At 43.9% G+C, this 21892-nt stretch overlaps 1 protein-coding gene across 1 annotated transcript in view; it reads left to right on the top strand.

The window, feature by feature from the left end:
• Window positions 1–206: 206 nt before the first annotated feature.
• ALDH1L2 (aldehyde dehydrogenase 1 family member L2) overlaps window positions 207–21892 on the top strand; it is an 81198-nt gene continuing 59512 nt past the window's right edge. The window contains exon 1 of the mRNA XM_040408065.1: window positions 207–355. Coding sequence (XP_040263999.1) covers window positions 308–355 — 48 coding nt within the window. The 5' untranslated portion in view covers window positions 207–307. The remainder of the gene's footprint in view (window positions 356–21892) is intronic.

The raw sequence follows: 21892 nt of genomic DNA, 5'->3' as shown, positions 1-21892 counted from the left end.
ACATGCAGGAGGACACGCCTCCATAGAGATTACATCAGTAGCCCCAAGGCATCAGCCAAGACGCAGCTGCTGGGGTGGGGGCGTGGCCTGAGGTGACAGTTTGGAGACGCAGCTCCGCACTAACGTACGCTGCCTCCCAACTGGAATGATGGGCATGTGAGTGGGCGGGGATTGACAGAGGAGGCGTGGCGCAGCTGGAGCTGGTGTTTGTGCCAAGCTCTGCAGTCAGTTGGGGACAACAGGGCTGTGGGTGTTGGTTGCTGTCTTATTTCTCCTACCGGCGAGTATTGGGGTACCGCATATAAAAATGCTGTGGGCTGCAAATCAGTTCTTCAGGAAGTTCTCCACCACAACAGTGAGTAACCTGGCACTGAACTGGCATGATTAAAGGCTGGCACTCACATAAAGGCATCAGCCCAGGACCTTATTGCCATATGGCTCAGGGACTGAATGCTTCCCAGGGTCTACATTTATGGTTATACGCTAGGACTGCATAATACCGCATGCCACGTCTAATGGTGTGAATACTGGCAAGTGCTGGGGGCAGCCTGTGGCATTGGGGAAGGCTGGCAGCTTTGTAGCAGTTGCAAAAAGCAATACAGCGTCTCCCAGACACACCCAGGTTCACGCACACAAATGTATTTTTGGTCCGCAGCTTTTTGTGTGGGTCGAATGTGGACCCATTCACTTCAATGGGTCCGTTCCGTGGTCCCGCAAAAAAATAGAACATGCCCTATTCTTGTCCATTGTACGGACAAGGATCGGACTGTTCTATAGAGGGCAAGATGTTCTGTTCTGCAAAATGGGAAACACACACAGCCTGTATTCGTGTTTTGCGGATCCGACTTACGTGCATGAGCCCTAAGGCTCCATTCACACGTCCGCAAAATGGGTCCGCATCCTTTCCGCAATTTTGCGGAATGGGTGCGGACCCATTCATTCTCTATGGGGACGGAATGGATGCGGACAGCACACAGTGTGCTGTCTGCAGCCGCAATTGCGGAGCGCGGCCCCGATTTTGGGTCCGCAGCTCCGCAAAAAGATAGAGCATGTCCTATTCTTGTCCGCAGCTTGCGGACAAGAATAGGCATTTCAATGGGGGTGCCGGGCTGGTGTGTTGCGGACCCGCAATTTGCGGGTCCGCAACACACCACGGACGTGTGAATGGAGCCTTAGTTTTATTGGAGGCTGGTTAAAGGGTCACTGAGCTTTGGCAACACTTTTCATACCTCGTAGACACATATCAAAGTTTGGAGGTGCAGGAGACGGACTCAGTAGAACGCGCATGGGCCTGTCTCCATTCCTGCACTTGCTTTCCTCTCGTTGTAGAGATCAATGAGGGTCTCAGCACTCAGACCCCCACCAATCAAAAATTTTAATATGTCTCTATGGCATACCAACATTTTTTATTGACCATTTAACCTTAGAATATTTTTTAGGGTGGGCAAAAACCGAAATAAAGACTCATGCACATGAACATATTTGTTTTCCGTGTCCGTTATGGTTTTTGTTGCAGCCCATATGCGGAACCATTCACTTTAATGGGGTCACAAAAACAACGGAAGTGACTCGGTGTGCTTTCCATTACTGTTCCGCAAAAAAATACAACATGTCATATTAGGCCTCATGCATACGACAGTTGTTTTTTGCGTCCGCAAATTGTGTGTCTGCTAAAAAAAAAAACGGATGCGCCATTCGTTTTTTTTGGAGGATCCCTTGTAATAAATGCCTATCCTTGTCCGCAAATGTGAAAAAAGTAGGACATGCACTATTTTTTTGGCTGAAGGGAAACACGGACAACGGACGCGGACCACAAATGGATGAACTATCAGCATTTTTTTGCTGACCCATTGAAATGAATGGGTCCCCATCCTATCCGCAAAAAAACGGAACCGAGGCCGAGAAAAACAACTGTCGTGTGCATGAGGCCTTATTGTCCGTATTCTGGACAAGGATAGGACTGTTCTATTAGGGGCCGGGCGTTTTGCAAAATGCAGAATGCACAGGGCTGGTATCCGTGTTTTCTGGATCCGCAATTTGAGGACCACAAAACAACCAACGTTCGTGTGCATGAGCCCTAGGTGGAAGAAACCCACAAAATCACAGAATATGTAGACTTCATGCAAATCTGGTGGACCCTCTGGTCCCTGGTAGGCAACAGTGCTAAACACTGAGCCAACCCCCCCGCTTTCTTGGATATCCTAATCCAGAAGAAGTTTGCCCTTCACTTCCCTATTTCTGATACACAAATCTCCTGCATGAATGTAGTGTTGAAAGATCACATGCTAGTTGGCCGCAGCCGCACACTTGACTGGGGGGGGGTGTGTGATTGGACCTCCGTATCACAAAACCAGTTCTGACTGCTATAAGCAATTATTAATAGGAACTGGCACAAGATGTTGACCTTAACACTCGGTTCATGCATAGTTTTTTTTTAAGCAGTTTTTGCCACGTGTTGGACATGTTTTTCTGCGTGATAAAATGCCAACTCCTAATGATAACTGAACGTCTGTGGGAATTATGAAAAGCTGCACACACATGCATTTTTTTCAACTGTGGAGTGTTTTTGTGCCCCTTTTTTTTTCCAGACGTTTCCGCGTACCCCGTACCTCTATATGAGAAAAACTGCCTTAGGCCTCTTGCACACGAACGTTTTTTTTTTCATTTATGTTCAGTTTTTTGGGTTCCATATATGGAACCATTCATTTCAATGGATCCGCCCAAAAAAACAGAAGGTACTCCGTATGCCTTCCGTTTCCGTATTTCCGTTTTTCCGTTCCGATCAAAGATAGAACATGTCCTATTATTGTCCGCATAACGGACAAGGATAGTACTGTTCTATCAGGGGCTAGCTGTTCCATTCCGTAAAAAACGGAATGCACACGGACGTCATCCGTATTTTTTGCTGATCGCAAAATACTGAAAAAGCCATACGGTCGTGTGCAAGAGGCCTAAAAACGCATTTCACAAATGTGTGAAGGGAAAAAAAAACTCCACAGAAAAAATGTATGTGACAATTAAAAAACTTTCAAACAAGACCACCAAGAATGTCTTGCTTTTTTATTTTTACCACTAAAAAAATGTCAGAATAACCACAATTATTTTTTTTTGCACACACTAGTGTCATTTATGAGGTGTTAGGCCTATTGCACACGATCGTATGGCTTTTTCAGTGTTTTGCGGTCCGTTTTTCACGGATCCGTTGTTCTGTTTTTTGTTTCCATTGTGTTTCCGTTTCTGTTCTGTTTTTCCGTATGGCATATACAGTATACAGTAATTACATAGATAAAATTGGGTTGGGCATAACATTTTCAATAGATGGTTCAGCAAAAAACGGAACGGAAACGGAAGACATACGGATGCATTCCCTTATGTGTTAGTTTTTTTTTTGCGGACCTATTGACTTGAATGGAGCCACGGAACGTGATTTGCGGGCAATAATAGGACATGTACTATGTTGGAACGGAAAAACGGAAATACGGAAACGGAATGCATACGGAGTACATTCAGTTTTTTTTGCGGAACCATTGAAATGAATGGTTCCGTATACGGACCGTATACAGAACTCAAAAAACGGCCAGTAAAAGGGGAAAAAAAACGGCCGTCTGCAGGAGGCCTCATGCTGATCTGTGATATCCCTTGCATTTAATTTAAGACAAGACACAGGCCGTGCCCGTATTGTGTCCCGCAAACATCGGGTCTGCAATATAGAGGCACCGGCCATGTGCACAGCGTATCATGGATGTGAACCCATTCACTTGAATGGGTCCACAACCCGGGAGATATGGTGCGGAACAAAGGCAAGGATTAGAAGCCTACAGAAGCACTTTAGAGTGCTTCCATAACTTTTCTGTCCGTGCCTCCAGGTGAAGACCGTCGGATGCGGATTGCGGTCCGCAGCACAGGCCCAGCTGGCACACGTTCGTGTGCATGAGCCCTAAATTAGACATATCCTCTGGCAGTCTTTGGGACACAATTACTATGTCAGCGTATGTTTTCAGGAGTAAAGCCTCATTCACACGTCTTTGTCAGTGCTCAAATCCGTGAGAAAGTGGTCAGTGATGCATCCGTGAAGCTGTCCGTGAAGGATCCATGTTGGGTCCGTGGGTCCGTTTTTTGCTGTCCGTGTTGCATCCGTGTTTTACTGACACTGAACAGCTGAATAATAATTTTCAAAGCATCTCTGGCATCTGTGTTGCATCCGTGTTTTTCACGGACCCATAGACTATAATGGGCGTGAGGGATCCGGGAACACAGACCAAGATAGGACATGCATCCGTGCTGAAAACACGGACCCACGGACCGTGCTAAAACACTGATGTGTGACTACACACATTCAAATGAATGGGGACGTGTGCTGTCCGCGGAGAACACGTACAGCACACGTACGTGAAACACTGACGTGTGAATGAGGCTTAAGGCTACATGCACACGAACGTTTGTTTCCGTGTCCGTTACGTATTTTTTTTGCGGATAGGATGCAGACCCAATCATTTCAATGGGTCCGCAAAAAATGCGGAAAGCACAGCTATCCACATCCGTATGTCCGTTCCGTAGCCCCGCAAAAAAAATATAACATGTCCTATTCTTGCCCGTTTTAGGCATTGTTACAATGGATCCGCAAAAAAAAATAATGGATTGCATTTTTTGCGGATCCGCATACGGTCATGTGCATGTAGCCTAAGAAAGTTGTTTCAGACTGTCTTATTTTTTAAGACTCATGTACCAACTGACTTTGCCTCTATTTAGGAGGCATTTGCGCCTTGTTCGTCTAATTCTTATTTTGTGACTAATTTTGAAGTTGTCTTTGTTTTGTGCCTTGTTTCCGAAATATTTATGTTGGTGCACCTTTTATTGCTCATGAATTAGCCTTAGGCTACATGCACATGCACGTTGTTTGTTTCCGTGTCCGTTCCATTTTTTTTTGCAGATAGGATGTGCACCCATTAATTTCAATGGGTCTGCAAAAAATGCGGACAGCACACTGTGTGCTGTCCGCATCAGTATGTCCGTTCCGTAGCCCCGCAAAAAAAATAGAACATGTCCTATTTTTGTCCGTTTTAGGCATTGTTACAATGGATCCGCAAAAGAAAAAGGATGGCATACAGATGTCATCCGTTTTTTTTTTTTGCGGATCTGCAATTTGCGGACCGCAAAACACATATGGTTGTGTGCATGTAGCCTTATTTCTACTCCACTCCTGACCTGGCCTATTTTTCCTATCTGTAATTGAGGAACTTGCGCAATTTTTTGCATTGAAAGGTTGACTTTTTTCTGGTCATTTATGCAGTTTTTTTCATGCGCAAACCAATGAGACAAGTTTTAGGGGATCACTTATCACGCTGAAATACGCCTATATTAGGAGTATTTCAGGCTCAGATTGCGGCGCAATGATTAGTTGCGCTGCAATCTGCGATTTCTCCCTGCTCACACCAGGTCTAAAAAAGTTGGCGGGGATGGGCAAGGCAGGCCCGTCTCATTTACCTTTTTCTATGACTGTTTTAGACGTAGAAAAAGGTCTAAATGTAAGGCCTCTTTCAGACGGGAGTCTCGGATTTGCACCCGGATGCCTCCCGGGTGCATTGCGGGAAACCCGCGCGAGTGCGCACAAAAGTTCCAGCATGCTGTGATTTTGAAAAGAAGCCAGAAAGACAAAAAACACTGCCTAATGAACAAAAACAATAAGATAAGAAATGGCTGGCTCTCAGTAGAAATATTTAATGATTATCCACATTAAAGGTGAAAAAACATCAAAACCATACAAATCTATTGTCCTCAGTACACCACAACAGTCCCTTCACCGTGTTGGATTGTGGCAATCTCACATATACAGGCTGCTTGCAAATATTAAAGGAGTTTTTTCTGAGTTTTTTTTACTGATGACTTTCTCTCTGGGTAGGTCATCAGTTACTGATCGGTGGTGGTGGTCTGACATCTGGGCCCCCACCATTCAGCTGTTTTGAGAAGGCACTGTAACTCCTGTGAGCCCGGTGGCCTTCTCTCAGCTTACCAAACACAGTGCCGTACATTGTATAGCAGCTGTGCTTGGTATCACAGCTCAGGGGGCGTGTCCTTTCTCAGGGATGTGTCCTTTCTATTGCAGCTGGTGGCAGTTGAGGTATGGAACTGAACATGTGCGGCCGTCCCAGTGGGCAGAACAGAGAAATTAGAAAAATTACAAACAGCAGGTGGCGCTATACAGATGGATTTTATTTAATAACTCAGTAGCCATAATACATTTTTAATTACATGCAATTACAAAAGAGTTCAGATCCAGATGCTGGTTTGAAAAATGTAGAGTATTTTTTATGGGACAATCTCTTTAAGGGTTTGTTAAGCCTAGTTGACGCGCCAGTTTTTGGTCAATGATTTCTATTAGTAATTGTGAGCCAAAACCAGGAGTGGAGCCTACACAGAGATAAGGGAAAGATTTGCCCTTTTTCTGTGTTTTTGACCTTCACCTGGTTTTGGCTCAAAATCCCTGATGGAAATCACTGAAGTGTTAACGAGGCTTTAGAAGTAAGTCAGTTTTTTCCATTACACACATTTGGCAAAAATCCCAACTGGCTCTGCTCTCCTCCAGAACAGTCGTCAGGAATGTTCATAAAGGAACAGTTCATCTAATACTTGCTAGTTGGTAGTAAGCTTGTATTTACGGATGAGCGAATCGACTTCGGATGAAACATCTGAAGTCGATTCGCATAAAACTTCGTTTCAATACTGTTTTATGCAAATTGACATCGGATTTTGGCCAGGCTGATGGAATACGTTGTCGTGCGTACATCTGGCCATTTATGATATTGCTCAGTGTTGGCATTCATGCTGGAGCAATGCCAAGTGTCACAAGACACATGGTTATCATACACTATTACCTCTGCAGCCATTTCTGTGTGGGTATATGTAGTAAGGGACACGTTTCTGAAGGGACACGAACGGTGTGTGCTATGCCAGTCTTTATGAAGTTAACCCCATCCTGCATCTGGGTGTAACTGTACGTCCAGATTGCATGTAATTTAGTGCAATCGACGTACAGTGAAGGCACTGGGACGGTCGGCAAACGCCGTTACAGGCTCTGGTCTCCACAATTCCTGTTGTGGAGATCAGAGCATGTGATCAAGTAACCCCTGTGTGCCATTTTTTACCCCCCCCCCAGTGTCCCTGCTGCCCCCTCAGTGTCCCTGCTGCCACTGTGTGCGCCAATGCGGCTGGCCCCCATTGCAACTAAGAATAACATAACCTACACATAATTGGTGTCACCATGTTTGAAATACCCAGATCTATAAAAGGATACCGTTACTTATCCCACACGGTAAATGCTATAAAAATAAATTAAAAAAGACTGACAGAATTGCTGTTTTTGTTACATCACCTCACAAAAAATGGCATAAAAAGTGATCAAAAATCATATGTACCCCAAAATGGTACCAATGAAAACTACAGCCCATCCCACAAAAAAAAAAAAAAAGCCCTCACACACTTACGTTGGAGACCAAAAAAAATGTAATGGATGTTACTATATGGCAGTGCAGAATATAACTTACCGTATTTAAGTAGTGATTTTAATGCTGCAAAAGTGGTAAAACATAAAAAAAACTATAAATTTGGTATCCCCATAACCGTATCAACCCACAGAATAAAGTTATCGAAACATATATACCGCATGAAGAACCCCATGAAAATAAAAATAAAAACACTGACAAAATTCTAATATTTGCCCACCTCCCCAAAAATGGTATAAAAAACGATCAAAAAGTAATTTGTACCCCAAAATGGTACCCCAAAAATCCAGCTTGTCCAGCAACAAAAAAAAACTCACACAGCTCAGTCAACAACAACAACAACAACAACAAAAATGTTATGGCCCCTAAAAACAATTTCAGCAAATTCCATTTTTGAAAATTCAGATGCGGCTCCTTCCCTTCTGAACGCTGCCGAAATAGTTTTTGTACCCAATAAAAGCACACAGAGCTATGGGGACTGGGTATTGCGGATGTGCTAGCGGCGATCTAGCAACCCATGTCCTCAGCTCTATGCACAAAATCCCAGTGACAGGTTCCCTTTATATGTGACATGGCACCCGAAAACAATTCCAGCAAAATCTGCCCTCCAAAAACAATATTGCACTCCTTTCCTTCTCAGCCCTGCCGTGTGGCCTTGAAGAGATTTAAAAGTACAAGTGGAGTGTTTCTGTAAACTGCAGAATCAGGGTAATAAATATTGAGGTTTGTTTTGCAGTTAACCCTTACTGTGCTTTAAAGGGGTATTCTCTATTCTCATTGGGGGCATATCACTTGGATACACCCCAATGTCTGATAGGTGCAGGTCCCTCTGGGAACCACATCTATACTGAGAATGGAGCCTGTAAAGTTCCGGAGGGCACACCGCGCATACGCGGCTGCCCTTCATTCAATCCTATGGGAGCGCCGAAAATAGTCAAGAGATGGCTCGGCTGATTCTGACAGCCCCTTAGAAGTGAATGGAGCGGTGCGCTTCCCATTTATTTCGGTGGGACTTCTGAAAATAGCAGATCGTTCCCCTCGGCTATTTTCGGCCCTGCGCCTATTAGACTATTTTTTTACACCAAAACCAAGGTATGTGGGGATGATAAATCTACCCCTATGTCTGTAGTTAAAAGACCTAACGTAACTGAAAGTGACAATGGATCTTAATGTTGACATTCTTTGCCTGGTAATGCATGAAAATAGGATCACAAATCTGGAATATGTCACTATTTAACACCAGATTACATATTGATATCCTCCATTTCCAGTGATTTCGGGGATATATGCTCTTTACGTTAGGGTACACTTGCGGCAGGACGGATCTGACAGGCTGTTCACCCTGTCGGATCCGTCCTTCCGCTATTTCGCCGGACCGCCGCAGAGTTCCGGCGCAGCACGGCAGTGCACGGCGAAAGGCCGCCGGACTAAAAGTCCTGCATGTCCGACTTTTTAGTCCGGCGGCCTCTCACCGCGAACTGCGCCGGAGCTCCGCCCCCGTCCCCATTATAGTCAGTGGGGACGGAGCGGCGGTCCAGCAGCACGGCAAAATAGCGGAAGGACGGATCCGACAGGGTAAACAGCCTGTCGGATCCGTCCTGCCGCAAGTGTGAAAGTAGCCTTAGGCCTCCTGCACACGGCCGTTTTTTTTCCCCGTTTACTGGCCGTTTTTTGCGTTCCGTATACGGTCCGTATACGGAACCATTCATTTCAATGGTTCCGCAAAAAAAACGGAATGTACTCCGTATGCATTCCGTTTCCGTATTTCCGTTCCATTTTAACATAGAACATGTCCTATTATTGCCCACAAATCACGGTCCGTGGCTCCATTTAAGTCAATGGGTCCGCAAAAAAAAAACGGAACACATACGGAAATGCATCCGTATGTCTTCCGTTTTCGTTCCGTTTTTTGCTGAACCATCTATTGAAAATGTTATGCCTAGCCCAATTTTATCTATGTAATTACTGTATACTGTATATGCTAGGGATCGACCGATTATCGGTTTGGCCGATATTATCGGCCGATATTGAGGATTTTGAACGTTATCGGTATCGGCATCTATTTTGCCGATATACCGATAACGTTTTGGGAACACAGAACGCACTGCTCTCAGCGCTCTCTGTGTTCCCTCCGCAGCACAGGGGAGAAGGAAGCAGTGTCTCCCTCCCCCCTGTGCTGCTGCTGCCGCCAATGAGAGGAGAGAACATAAGAGGAGGGGAGGGGCTTTGGCCACTGCGCCACCAATGAAGATAAGCCTTTCATTCATTCATATACAGGAGGCGGGAGCTGCAGAATCACATAGCCGGCTCCCGACCTCTATGAGCGGTAGCTGCGATCCGCGGTAGTTAACTCCTCAGGTGCCGCGGATCGCAGCCACCGCTCATAGAGGTCGGGAGCCGGCTATGTGATTCTGCAGCCAGCTCCCGCCTCCTGTATATGAATGATTGAGAGACTTATCTTCATTGGTGGCGCAGTGCGCCCCCCCCCCCCCCAAGCCCCCCAGTATTAATCATTGGTGGCGCAGTGCGCCCCCCACCCCCATCCCAATCCCGGCCAATAGTAAAAACATTGGTGGCGCAGTGCGCCCCCCCCCCCCCACCCACCCAGTATTACTCATTGGTGGCAGTGGCCACAGGATCCCCTCTCCCCTCCTCCTCCGATCGGAGCCCCAGCTGTGTAAGCCTGGGGCTCCGATCGGTTACCATGGCAGCCAGGACGCTATTGAAGCCCTGGCTGCCATGGTAAGCTCCATGCTGCTGTGTGCACAAAGCACAGAGCAGCAGGGACAGTGTGAGATCCTATTCACCCTGATAGAGATCTATCAGGGGGAATAGGACAAGGGTTCTAGTCCCTAAGGGGGCTAAAAGTTAGTAAAAAAAAAAACACAAAAATATTAAGTATAAATGAAAAAGATTTATAAAAAAAATACACATTAACAATAAACAAAAAAAATACACATTAACAATAAACATATTAATTTTCAGCAGATTTGTGTAGGAATTTTTTTTTTTCTCAAAAATGAAAATTCCCAGAATATCGGTATAAATTATCGGCTATCGGCCTGAAAGTTCACAAATTATCGGTATCGGTATCGGCCCTAAAAAATCAATATCGGTCGATCCCTAGTATATGCCATACGGAAAAACGGAACAAAAACGGAAACACAATGGAAACAAAAAACGGAACAACGGATCCGTGAAAAACGGACCGCAAAACACTGAAAAAGCCATATGGTCGTGTGCAATAAGCCTTACATAATACTTTGTTGAAAGCGCTGTTACATAAACCTCTTGGCTCAGGTGCGCTGTAGACGGGTATTTGCCAGTAAAACAGACACACCTTACCAATCTCTAATGTCAATAAGAACAAACTTGTAACTTTTTTCTTAACCCTTTCAGGACCGGGCCAATTTTCCCCTTTCTGCCCAGGCCATTTTTAGCAAATCTGACATGTGCCACTTTATGTGGTGATAACTTTAAAACGCTTTTACTTATCCAGGCCATTCTGAGATTGTTTTCTCGTCACATATTGTACTTCATGACAGTGGCAAAATTAAGTAAAAAATTAATATTTATAAAAAAAATACCAAATTTACCAAAAATTTTAAAAACAATTTCAAATTAGCAAATTTCAATTTCTCTACTTTTATAATTGATAGTAGTAATACCTCCAAAAATAGTTATTACTTTACATTCACCATATGTCTACTTCATATTTGGATCATTTTGAGGCCTCCTACACACAAACATTTGCGCCGCGTTACCGTATTGCGGACCTCATTTGCGGATCCGCAATACACGGGTGCCGCTCCCTGGGCATTCCGCATGACGGATGCGGACCCATTCACTTCAATGGGTCCGCAAATCCGGTGATACGGAATGGTGCGGGACGGAAGTACGGAACGGAACCCTACGGAAGCACTACGGAGTGCTTCAGTGGGGTTTCGTCCCGTACTTCTGTTCCACAAATAGATAGAACATGTCCTATCTTTTTGCGTAATGGCCGTATTGCGGACCCATTAAAGTGAATAGGTCTGCGATCCGCTGCAGCTGCATGACCACGGGGCGCACACATTTGTGTGCAGGAGGCCTGAAAATGACATTTTAGTTTTTTGGGATATTAGAAGGCTTAGAGGTTTAGAAGCAAATTTAAAAATTTTAAGAACATTTCCAAACCCCAATTTTTTTCAGGACCAGTTCAGTTATGAAGTCACTTTCTGGGGCTTACATATTTGAAACCACCCATAAATCACCCCATTTTAGAAATTACACCACTGAAGCTATTCAAAACGGATTTTACAAACTTTGTTAACCCTTCAGGTGCCCCACGAGAATTAAATGAAAATGGGAATGAAATTTCAAAATTTCAATTTTTTTTGCAGATTTTAAATTTTAATCTATTTTTTTCTGCAATACATCAAGGATTAACAGCAAAAAGAAAAATCTAAATCTATTACCCTGAATCTGGAGTTTACAGAAACACCCCATGTGTGCTCAAAAACTGATGCATGGGCGCAGAGCATGCTTCAGAGTGGAATTAGCAGATTTAGCTGGAATGGCAATTGGGAGCTATATTGCATATGAAGACACCCTGAGAAAAAAAAAGTGACCCCATTCCAGAAACTACAACCCTCAAGGAATATTTCAAAGTGTGTAGTGAGCACTTTGACCCATCAGGCGGATCACAAAAATAGGAAACGATTGGCTGCGAAAATAAAAAAAATTTAAAATTTTTCCACAAAAAGTTGCTTTACACCCACATTTTTCACTTTCACAAGGGGTAACAGGACAAAATGCACCCCACATTTTGTTCCCCATTTCCCCCCCGAATACGCCAACACCCCATAAGTGCTCATAAAATGATGTATGGGCACACAGCAGGCTTCAGAGTGGAAGGAGCACCATATGGCGTTAGGAGAGAGGATTTAGATAAGAATTCTGCTATCTTCTGGTAGATTACTTATTGCAACAAAGTGGAAATCTGGTGACATCCCCTCTGGACTTCAATGGTCCGCTAAAGTCAATGACATAGCCAGACTGGAGGAACTCTCACACTGGGAACTTAGGAACCATTCCAAATTTGATAAGATTTGGAGACCGTGGAAAACAAAGACATAGGCCTCATGCACACGACCGTTTTTTTTTGCGGTCCGCAAAACGGATTTCCGTTGTTCCGTGATTCGTGACCGTTTTTTCTTCCGTGGGTCTTCCTTGATTTTTGGAGGATCCACGGACATGAAAAGTGAAAAAAAAAAAACTACGTCAAGTTTGCATTGAAAATGATAGGAAAAACGGACACGGATCACGGACGCGGATGACTATCTTGTTGCATCCGTGATTTTTCACGGACCCATTGACTTGAATGGGTCCGTGAAAAAAATAGGACAGGTCCTATTTTTTTCACGGACTGGAAAAACGGATCACGGACGTGGAAGCCAAACGGTGCATTTTCAGATTTTTCCACGGACCTATTGAAAGTCAATGGGTCCGCGAAAAAAAACGGAAAACGGAACAACAGCCGCGGATGCACACAACGTGTTACATTTCTAACATACGGATTACTACAAAACTCATACACTAATCTTTGACAAAATAACACTTTAGAAGGCCGGGCATGTCTGAAATGGAATCTCTTACAATACAAGAAACCTTGATTTTGAGCGGTTGTTAACTGCTTGAACAAATCTAAAATGCTTTTTCATTATGTAATTGTCTAGAGGAACTATTGTTGTTTTCCCCCCACAACCCCCCCCTCTAACACATTTGATCATCTCCCCCTTTCTTCCCTCATCCCACCAGTTAACCCTACCCTTCCTTCCTTCTCTCTTTCCATACCCTCCCCCCCCCCAACTTCCTTTAATTATTCCTAATCAACATTATAATTTATTATGGTCTAGATACTGTGAGGTTCCTCCTCATTTTGAAATCATAAACTTTATGGATAATTATACAGTAACTGCTATTTTAATATCTCAAGCCTTTGTACCAAGATCTGTAAACAATTGCAAACTGTTTTACTTTATATTGTCCAAATGTTATCACACCTTGTTATACAATATGGTGATTGCATATCTCTTTACTGTATGTCACTTTAGACCATTTTATATTGTGATTGATGATTATTTTCTTAAAATAATAAAAATAATTTTGAAAGAAAGGAGAGAGGATTTAGCTGGAATGGTAATTGGGAGCTATGTGGCATGTGAAGACACCCTGAGGTGGCCCTACAGTAGAAACCCCCAAAAAGTGACCCTATTCCGGAAACTACACCCCTCAAGGAATATTTCAAGGTGTGTAGTGAGCACTTTGACCCATCGGGCGTTTCACAGAATTAGGAAACGCTTGGCTGTGAAAATTAAAAATTACACCCACATTTTTTACTTTCACAAGGGGTAACAGGACAAAATGCACCCAATATTTTGTTCCCCATTTCCCCCCCGAATACGCCAACACCCCATATGTGCTCAACAAATGATGTATGGGTGCATGGCAGGGCTCTAGTCAAACAGCTAAATATGGATTTTGCTGACCTGAATTGGCAGACATGGATTTTAGGTGCCATGTCGCATTAAATAAATTCCTGAGATGCCCAGAAATGAAAAACCCCAAGAAGTGACCCCATTTTAAGTGTAGAAAGAGTACTCGTCAGCAAACAGGTGTCTCACAGAAGGCAGAAACACTTGTTAAAGGATTTCAAAGCACACATTTGTGAAAATTAAAAATTACTAGCAGACCCCAATTTTTCACTTTCACAAGGGGTTAAAGGAGAAAATGCAGTATATGTTCACCATTTTCTCCCCTTTTTGCAAACACGCCATATGTGCTTATAGCCTGTTGAATTGGCGCACAGCAGGTCTCTAGAGGCAAAGTGCAAAAACTGTTTTTTGCAGGCCTGAATAAACAAACATGGATTTTAGGTGCCATGTCGCATTTAAAAAATTCCTGAGGTCCCCAGAAATTTAAAAACCCTAAGAAGTGACCCCTTTTTGGAAAGTGCAACCCCGTCCGAACATTTTTAGGGGGTAGAAAGGGCATGGTTGTCTCACCGAGATATAAAGTGGAAATATTACAGGGAGCATAATGGATGGAATTAAATTAATACTCCATAGATGTGTGGTAGATTCTGAAACACTCCTTCATGCACAGGCCAGGTTTTTCAGGGCAGGTTTCACAGTGGTAAATGGTGTCTTTCCTTATCCCCCTTTTGGAACACACCCTGCATCTTTTTTGGGTTCGTCCCTTCCTTGCTGTCTGGGGAACTTGACCTGGAAAATGTTGCCCTGGTACAACACGGGCACCGTAACTTCCTGAAGTACTGGGACCATCCTGGCCTGGGTTTGAAAAATTACGGCTTTGATTACCACCTCTTGGAACTGAAGGAAAGTTCCTCTGTGGCCTGCAGAATGAAATGGCACATACGCATTGCACATTGCCATCTGTACAATGTGTACGGCCAGCTTTTTGTACCACAATTTTGTTTTTTGTGTGGCACTGTAGGGTTTAATAAGTTGATCTGCAAGATCCACCCCTCCAATGTGCCTGTTATAGTCCAGGATACAAACTGGTTTTGGGGTAGTGGTTGTGGTACCTCCTACAGGAGCAGGGGAGCTGGCATTAGTGTGAATGGTGGTCAATACAAGGACGTCTCTCTTGTCCTTGTACTTAACCACCAGCATGTTATCATGGAGGAGAGCCCTACTTTCACCCATTCTCAGTGGTTGCCCTACCAGGGATCTAGGGAGGCCTCTCTGATTTTTGCGCACTGTGCCGCAAGCCACAGTACCTCTGGCAGTTAGGGACCTGAATAGAGGTATGCTGGTATAATAGTTATCCACATAAAGGTGGTAACCCTTATCCAGCAGTGGGTGCAGTAACTCCCACACAATCTTCCCACTAACTGCTAGGATGGGGGGGGGGCATTCTGGGGGTTCTATCTGGGAATCTCTCCCTTCATAAACGCTGAATTTTTGGGTGTACCCGGAGCTTCTCTCACAAAGTTTGTATATTTTCTGCCATACCCTGCCCATTTGCTAGGCAGGTATTGGCGGAATCTAATCCTCCCTTTAAACAGTAATAGGGACTCATCTACACATAAATTTTTATCGGGGTTGTACACCTCAGCAAACTTGGTCTTAAAGTGGTCAAGGATGCGCCTAACCTTGAACAGACGGTCAAATGTTGGGTCGTTTTGGGGTGGGCACTGTGCATTGTCATTGTAGTGTAGGAATTTCCGACTCCTATTGAGTAAGAAGGTCCAAATTGCATTCATACAGGAAACACACTTCCGTAAGGGAGCGCTACCTCTCTTAAGATCACCCAGGTACCCAGACTCTTACCATAGCTGTTACTCAGTTTCGAAGTCAAGGGGAGTAAGCATACTAATCTCTAGAACCACCCCATGGGAAGTGATAGATACCCAGACATATGATAATGGTAGATATCTATTTGTAAAGGGCCGTCTAGAGGGTCAACTCTATACTCTAGCGAATGTATACCTACCCAGTACCAACCAATACAAGGCTTTAGCGGGAATCCTGTCGAGACTAGACAGTTTTGCAGAGGGTGTGCTCTTGGTCGGGACGGGGGACTTAAATGTCGCCTTGGACCCTCTGGTGGACGTATCTAAAGGGGCCTTGCACCTGGTCTACTCTTATCTCCATCGTATCAAACGCCTTTTACACTCTCATCAGTTGGTGGATGTATGGAGGGCGGTTAATCCAGATGTTCGAGATTGTACCCATTATTCCGCTGCAAGAGATGTATACTCTAGGTTAGACTATTTTCTAATACGGCATTCAGCGGTATCCCTCCTTGCCTTCTCCTCGATTGATTCTATGACCTTCTCTGATTACGCTATGCTCCATGCTTCTCTGAGATTTCTCCTCCCAGCACCTAAGTCCTGGCAGTGGCGACTGAATGAGTCCCTGATACGGGACTTGGTAATCTCTCAGGACATCCATACGGTTCTCTCATGTTACTTTGAAGAAAACCAGGTGGATAACGATTCTTTCCTCACAGTCTGGGCTGCTCACAAATGTGTGGTCAGGGGAGCGCTCATCAAACATGGAGCCAGACGAAAGAAAGAGAGAGCAGAAGAAATCTCCCAGCTTCTGGCTGAGGTCTCTCATCTTGAGCTGGTTCACAAACAGTCACATGCCCAGGCGTCTTTCACAGCCTTGTTGATAGCCAGGGGGAAACTTAAAGGGTTTCTGTCATGAGAAATAACGTTATGTAGCTGACTGACATTAGCGATGTGCTAATGTCAGCAGTACATAACAGTATGCTTTATAACTCCTTGCCTGCCGCCGTTCTCTTAAAATAAAGACTTTTAAAATATGTTAAAATAGGTTCAGTAACATATTTTAAAAGTCTTTATTTTAAGAGAACGGCGGCAGGCAAGGAGTTATAAAGCATACTGTTATGTACTGCTGACATTAGCACATCGCTAATGTCAGTCAGCTACATAACGTTATTTCTCATGACAGAAACCCTTTAAGGAAAAACTAGACATACGCACCAAATCCCTGCTAAACAGGGGCAGACAACATTTTTTTGAGTACGGTAAGAAATGTAGTAGGACTCTAGCTCAATCATTGTGGGAACAGAGAGCGAGAAACTATGTCCCACTAATTGCCAATCCCAAGGGCCACAACCTAAATGATCCAGATAAGATAACGGAAGCTTTTGCCCAATACTACCAGTTTTTGTATAATCTCCCTTGCTCTAACTCAGCTAGCCCGTCCCTAACACTAGCGATGCGCAAATACATATCTGACTCAGATCTCCCGAAAATCCCAGGAGATGCTCTTGCTGATTTAGACAGGCCTATTTCAGAAGAGGAATTAACAGAAGCCTTAAAAACTATGCAACCTAGTAAAGCCCCTGGTCCGTACAGACTACCCGCATCTTATTATAAGAAATACTTACCTCTCCTACAGGCCCCGCTCACTAAAGCACTGAATGTAATAGCAACAGGGGCTCCTCTACGCACATATCACAGTCATACATAAAGAGGGAAAGGATCCACCAGCCTTTGCTTGTTTGCAAAGTTCTTGGTCACGCGCCTAGTCCCTTTCCTGTCAGACCTGATTCACTCTGATCAAGTCGGCTTTATCCCATCTAGAGAAGCTAGGGATAACACTACGAGAGTGTTGAACCTGATTCACCATGCTAAATTACAACGCGCCTCTTTCTGCCTTTTATCGACAGATGCTGAAAAGGCGTTTGATAGGGTGGGCTGGCAGTGGTTATTTGAGGTCTTAAACCATGTAGGCATAGCTGGCTCTATGATGGCCTGGATTCGTTCTCTCTATACCTCCCCCTCTGCTGCGACGAAAGTGAATGGGGTCCTATCGTCCACCTTTGAAATACGAAACGGGACCCGACAGGGCTCTTCGTGTTTTCACTGGAACCTCTACTCCGAACAGTCCGGTCAAACCCTAATATTACAGGCTTCTTAGTGGTAAGTGGGGGGTGGGAGGGGGGGCAGGAATATAAAGTGGCGGCATACGCAGATGACTTAATGTTTACAATTACTAAGCCCATGACCTCTTTCCAAGGTCACGTACCAGACAATGACCAATCTAAAAATTTACTTTAAAAAATCAGAGGCATTTAATATTTCGTTGGCAAGCTCTCTAGAATCCAATCTAGTGGCCTCTTTCTCTTTTCGATGGACAGTGGAAGCTGTCAAATATCTGGGAATATGGATTCCAAGAGACCTGAGGGAGATGTCTATAGCAAGAATTTTGCCCCTCTGCTGGGTCGGATTAGGGGGATCTCAATAAATGGTCAAAGGGCCTGTACACATGGTTTGGCCGTTGTGCCATTTTTAAGATGAATGTTCTCCCTCGTCTGCTATATCTATTTCAGACACTCCTAGTAAAACTACCACCTAACTTTTTTGTTACAATACACAGAGACCTCTATCATCTGGGCGGGTAAGAGCCCGAGGCTGGCCCACTGTCTGCTCCATCTCCCGAAAAAGCGGGGGGCCTGGGGATTCCGGATCTCCGAAAATATTATGCAGCTACCATGCTTCAGGGTGTTCTGGACTGGTGTCACCACGCTCCTTTTAAGCAATCGGTGACCATTGAACAGCGCTGCTCACAGGCCCCTCTGGAGCTCTTACCTTGGGCGATGGTGCAGACCCCGACAGCACTCTCCACTTCACCATAGGCCCTACCCTCCTCCAATTTCGCAAATATGCTAACGTGAGCGGGATCTCGCCCACACCTTCCCCTTTATTTCCAGTCCTGGGACACCCGGAATTCCCAGTTAGCTGTTTCTCGGGCCCCTTTTTGCATTGGCGTTTAAGTAGAAAATGTCGAGCTCCCTTCTTTAGAACAGCAGGGAGATGGCTTACACATTCTGAATTACTGGAGCTGTCGGACCCTTGTGCCCTGGGACAGTGGAGAGCTAGACAAATATCTCATTTTCTCTCCTCTATCCCCGAGTTTTTACAGGCCTCTTACCCCTTTCGAAAAGGTATGCATAGGCTCAGGTGTATATCGACACTCCCTGTCTGAGTTCTATAAGGCATCGGTAGTGCCTCATCCGGACTTCCGCCCTCCATATATTGACAAATGGAGCTCTGATGTTGGAATGGACAACCCCCCGACCAGTGGACGAAACTGTATCATCGCGCGCATAAATCCTCCACTGCTAGCAAATTCCTGGAAGTTACAAAATACGGTACTATGTCTAGATGGTACTATGTTCCGACTCGTCTTCAGAAAATGTTTCCATCTGCATCTCCACTATGATGGCGTTGTGAATCGGCGCAAGGCTCTCTGATCCACATTTTTTGGCATTACAGTAAAATTTGCCAGTTCTGGGAGTCGGTGCATAGGACCATAGCCTTAATCTTTTCCTTTCCCATTCCAAACACCCCGGGCTTCTTTCTGTTACTCCTCTCGGACCTACCCAGCCGTTTGCTTAATAAATCACCTAGTTAGTGCAGCTAGGGCCTGCATCCCAGTTAGATGGAAATCACCCTCCTCACCCTCTATAGACCTCTGGGTCCACAAGGTAGAAGATATTCGGAGAATGGAGGAACTGACAGCTCTATTGAAAAAAAACTGCGAGGCATTTAATTCTGCATGGATGCCGTGGTTTGTATTTCAGAACACCCCGGCGGAATACCAGGCTTTATTGGTCTAAAAGAAACCTCCCTCATCATTTCATTCCATTCCTCCAAACCCCCCCCCAGTTTGGTGTTTTTTTTTTTTTTCTTTTCTTTTTTTCCTCTCTCTCTCTTTCAAATACTTATTTACTTAGTTTCATATTTACCTACTCGACCCTCCCTATATTTCCCCTCATGTTACAGTCCGTCTCCCTCTTAATGACATTCCATTTCCCCCTTTGTTCATGATATGTGTTGCACTGGAATCATAAAAGATCGCATATAGATTGTTTGTGTCCTATCATACAAGAACAACCTTAGGACTTCCTATTTTTGATGACTGGTAGTATTTTACTTTGTTGCACTGATCGGTACAGTCGGGCCTTCGCCTTGATTCGCCAACGATTGCACTCCACACATATGTAATCAACATGGTTTATTATGACGATGATACATTGGTACCTGTCTTTTCAAATTTTTATTAAATAAAGAATTTAAAAAAATAAAAAATAAGCAAATAATGCCATATCAGCATGGCTTCATGAGAGATCAGTCATGTCAAACTAATTTAATTAGTTTCTATGAGGAGGTAAGTTCTAGACTTGACAGCGGCGAATCAATGTCGTATATCTGGACTTCTCCAAAGCATTTGACACTGTACCACATAAAAGGTTAGTATATAAAATGAGAATGCTCGGACTGGGAGAAAACGTCTGTATGTGGGTAAGTAACTGGTTCAGTGATAGAAAACAGAGGGTGATTATTAACGGTACACACTCAGATTGGGTCACTGTCACTAGTGGGGTACCTCAGGGGTCAGTATTGGGCCCTATTCTCTTCTTTATATATTTATTAATGATCTTGTAGAAGGCTTGCACAGTAAAATATACATTTTTGCAGATTACACTAAACTGTGTAAAGTAATTAACACTGAAGAGGACAGTATACTGCTACAGAGGGATCTGGATATATTAGAGGCTTACATACTAAATGGTAAAACACTGGGTAACACTGACATGGAAAAAAAACTAGGAATTTTAGTGAACAGCAAACTAAGCTGTAGAAACCAGTGTCAGGCAGCTGCTGCCAAGGCCAATAAGATAATGGGTTGCATCAAAAGGGACATAGATGCCCATCATGAGAACATAGTCCTATCACTTTACAAATCACTAGTCAGACCACACATGGAGTACTGTGTACAGTTCTGGGCTCCTGTGAACAAGGCACACATAGCAGAGCTGGAGAGGGTACAGAGGAGGGCAACTAAAGTAATAACTGGAATGAGGGGACTACATTATACTGAAAGATTACACCACGCAACAAAAAAAAAACCTTTTCATCTGCTACTGGGCAAAAAACATTTGTCCTATACTAAATAGAGTGTGCGGATTACAAATCCGAAGTCAGAATTGTTGTAACGCATCACAAAATTTTGCTATGCATAAATATGCCTAAATGAATTAAGCACTTGGAAAGCATTGAATAATTTTGAACAGAACGAGTTTTACTCCAACAATTACCTGATCTACATCAAAGTTTGCGTAGTAAACAGTGTATTACAATTTAATGGAATAACAAAATTTCAAAAAGTCTTGTTTTTCAGTTTAAAAGTCTTACTTGAGCAAGTCCCAGTACTGTTAAAAGTACTTCAGGCATCTGCTTTTGCGTTTGTGAACGGTCATATTTTCCCGATGCAAAAACCAGCAGTAGTCCCCCATCATGTTGGGAATACAGCGGCCTTGATACCTGTTCTCCATTGTAGAAATGTTTTAATGTTCGTTACTTACGTGTCCCAAATTGGGTGGTAAAAAGTCAAGATGGGAATGTAAGAAATGCACTTTCAATGACATTCGGCAGCCAAGTTGTTCATATGCTGTAGGCATGTTGTCTACTAATTCAGCATAGTTTGCAGCTTGTCTGTTCCCAAGGAAGTTCTGCACTACTAGCACAAATGCATCGCAAGCTGCAAGACGCACTCGCTTTGTCAGAATCTTGCGCTGATCATAAGTAGTGTATTTGTCACATATGTAGCAGAAATTGTCTGGATCGTTAACACATTTGCATTTATCCATCTTAAGTTTCAAAACTGATAACACTATAACAGATCACTTTATCAAAATCTGTTCAGTTTGCATTATATACTTACTGCTGACATCAGCTTGTGTGCGTCCGAACAGGTCTGGACATGTCCAATATAATGCATTAATATTATAACTGAATAGACTATGCATGTATAACTTAACCCTTTAAGGACCTCCGCCGTACATGA

Source organism: Bufo bufo, chromosome 1 (assembly GCF_905171765.1).
Source record: "Bufo bufo chromosome 1, aBufBuf1.1, whole genome shotgun sequence".
Lineage (NCBI taxonomy): Eukaryota > Metazoa > Chordata > Amphibia > Anura > Bufonidae > Bufo > Bufo bufo.
This window is presented reverse-complemented; position numbering and strand designations above follow the sequence as displayed.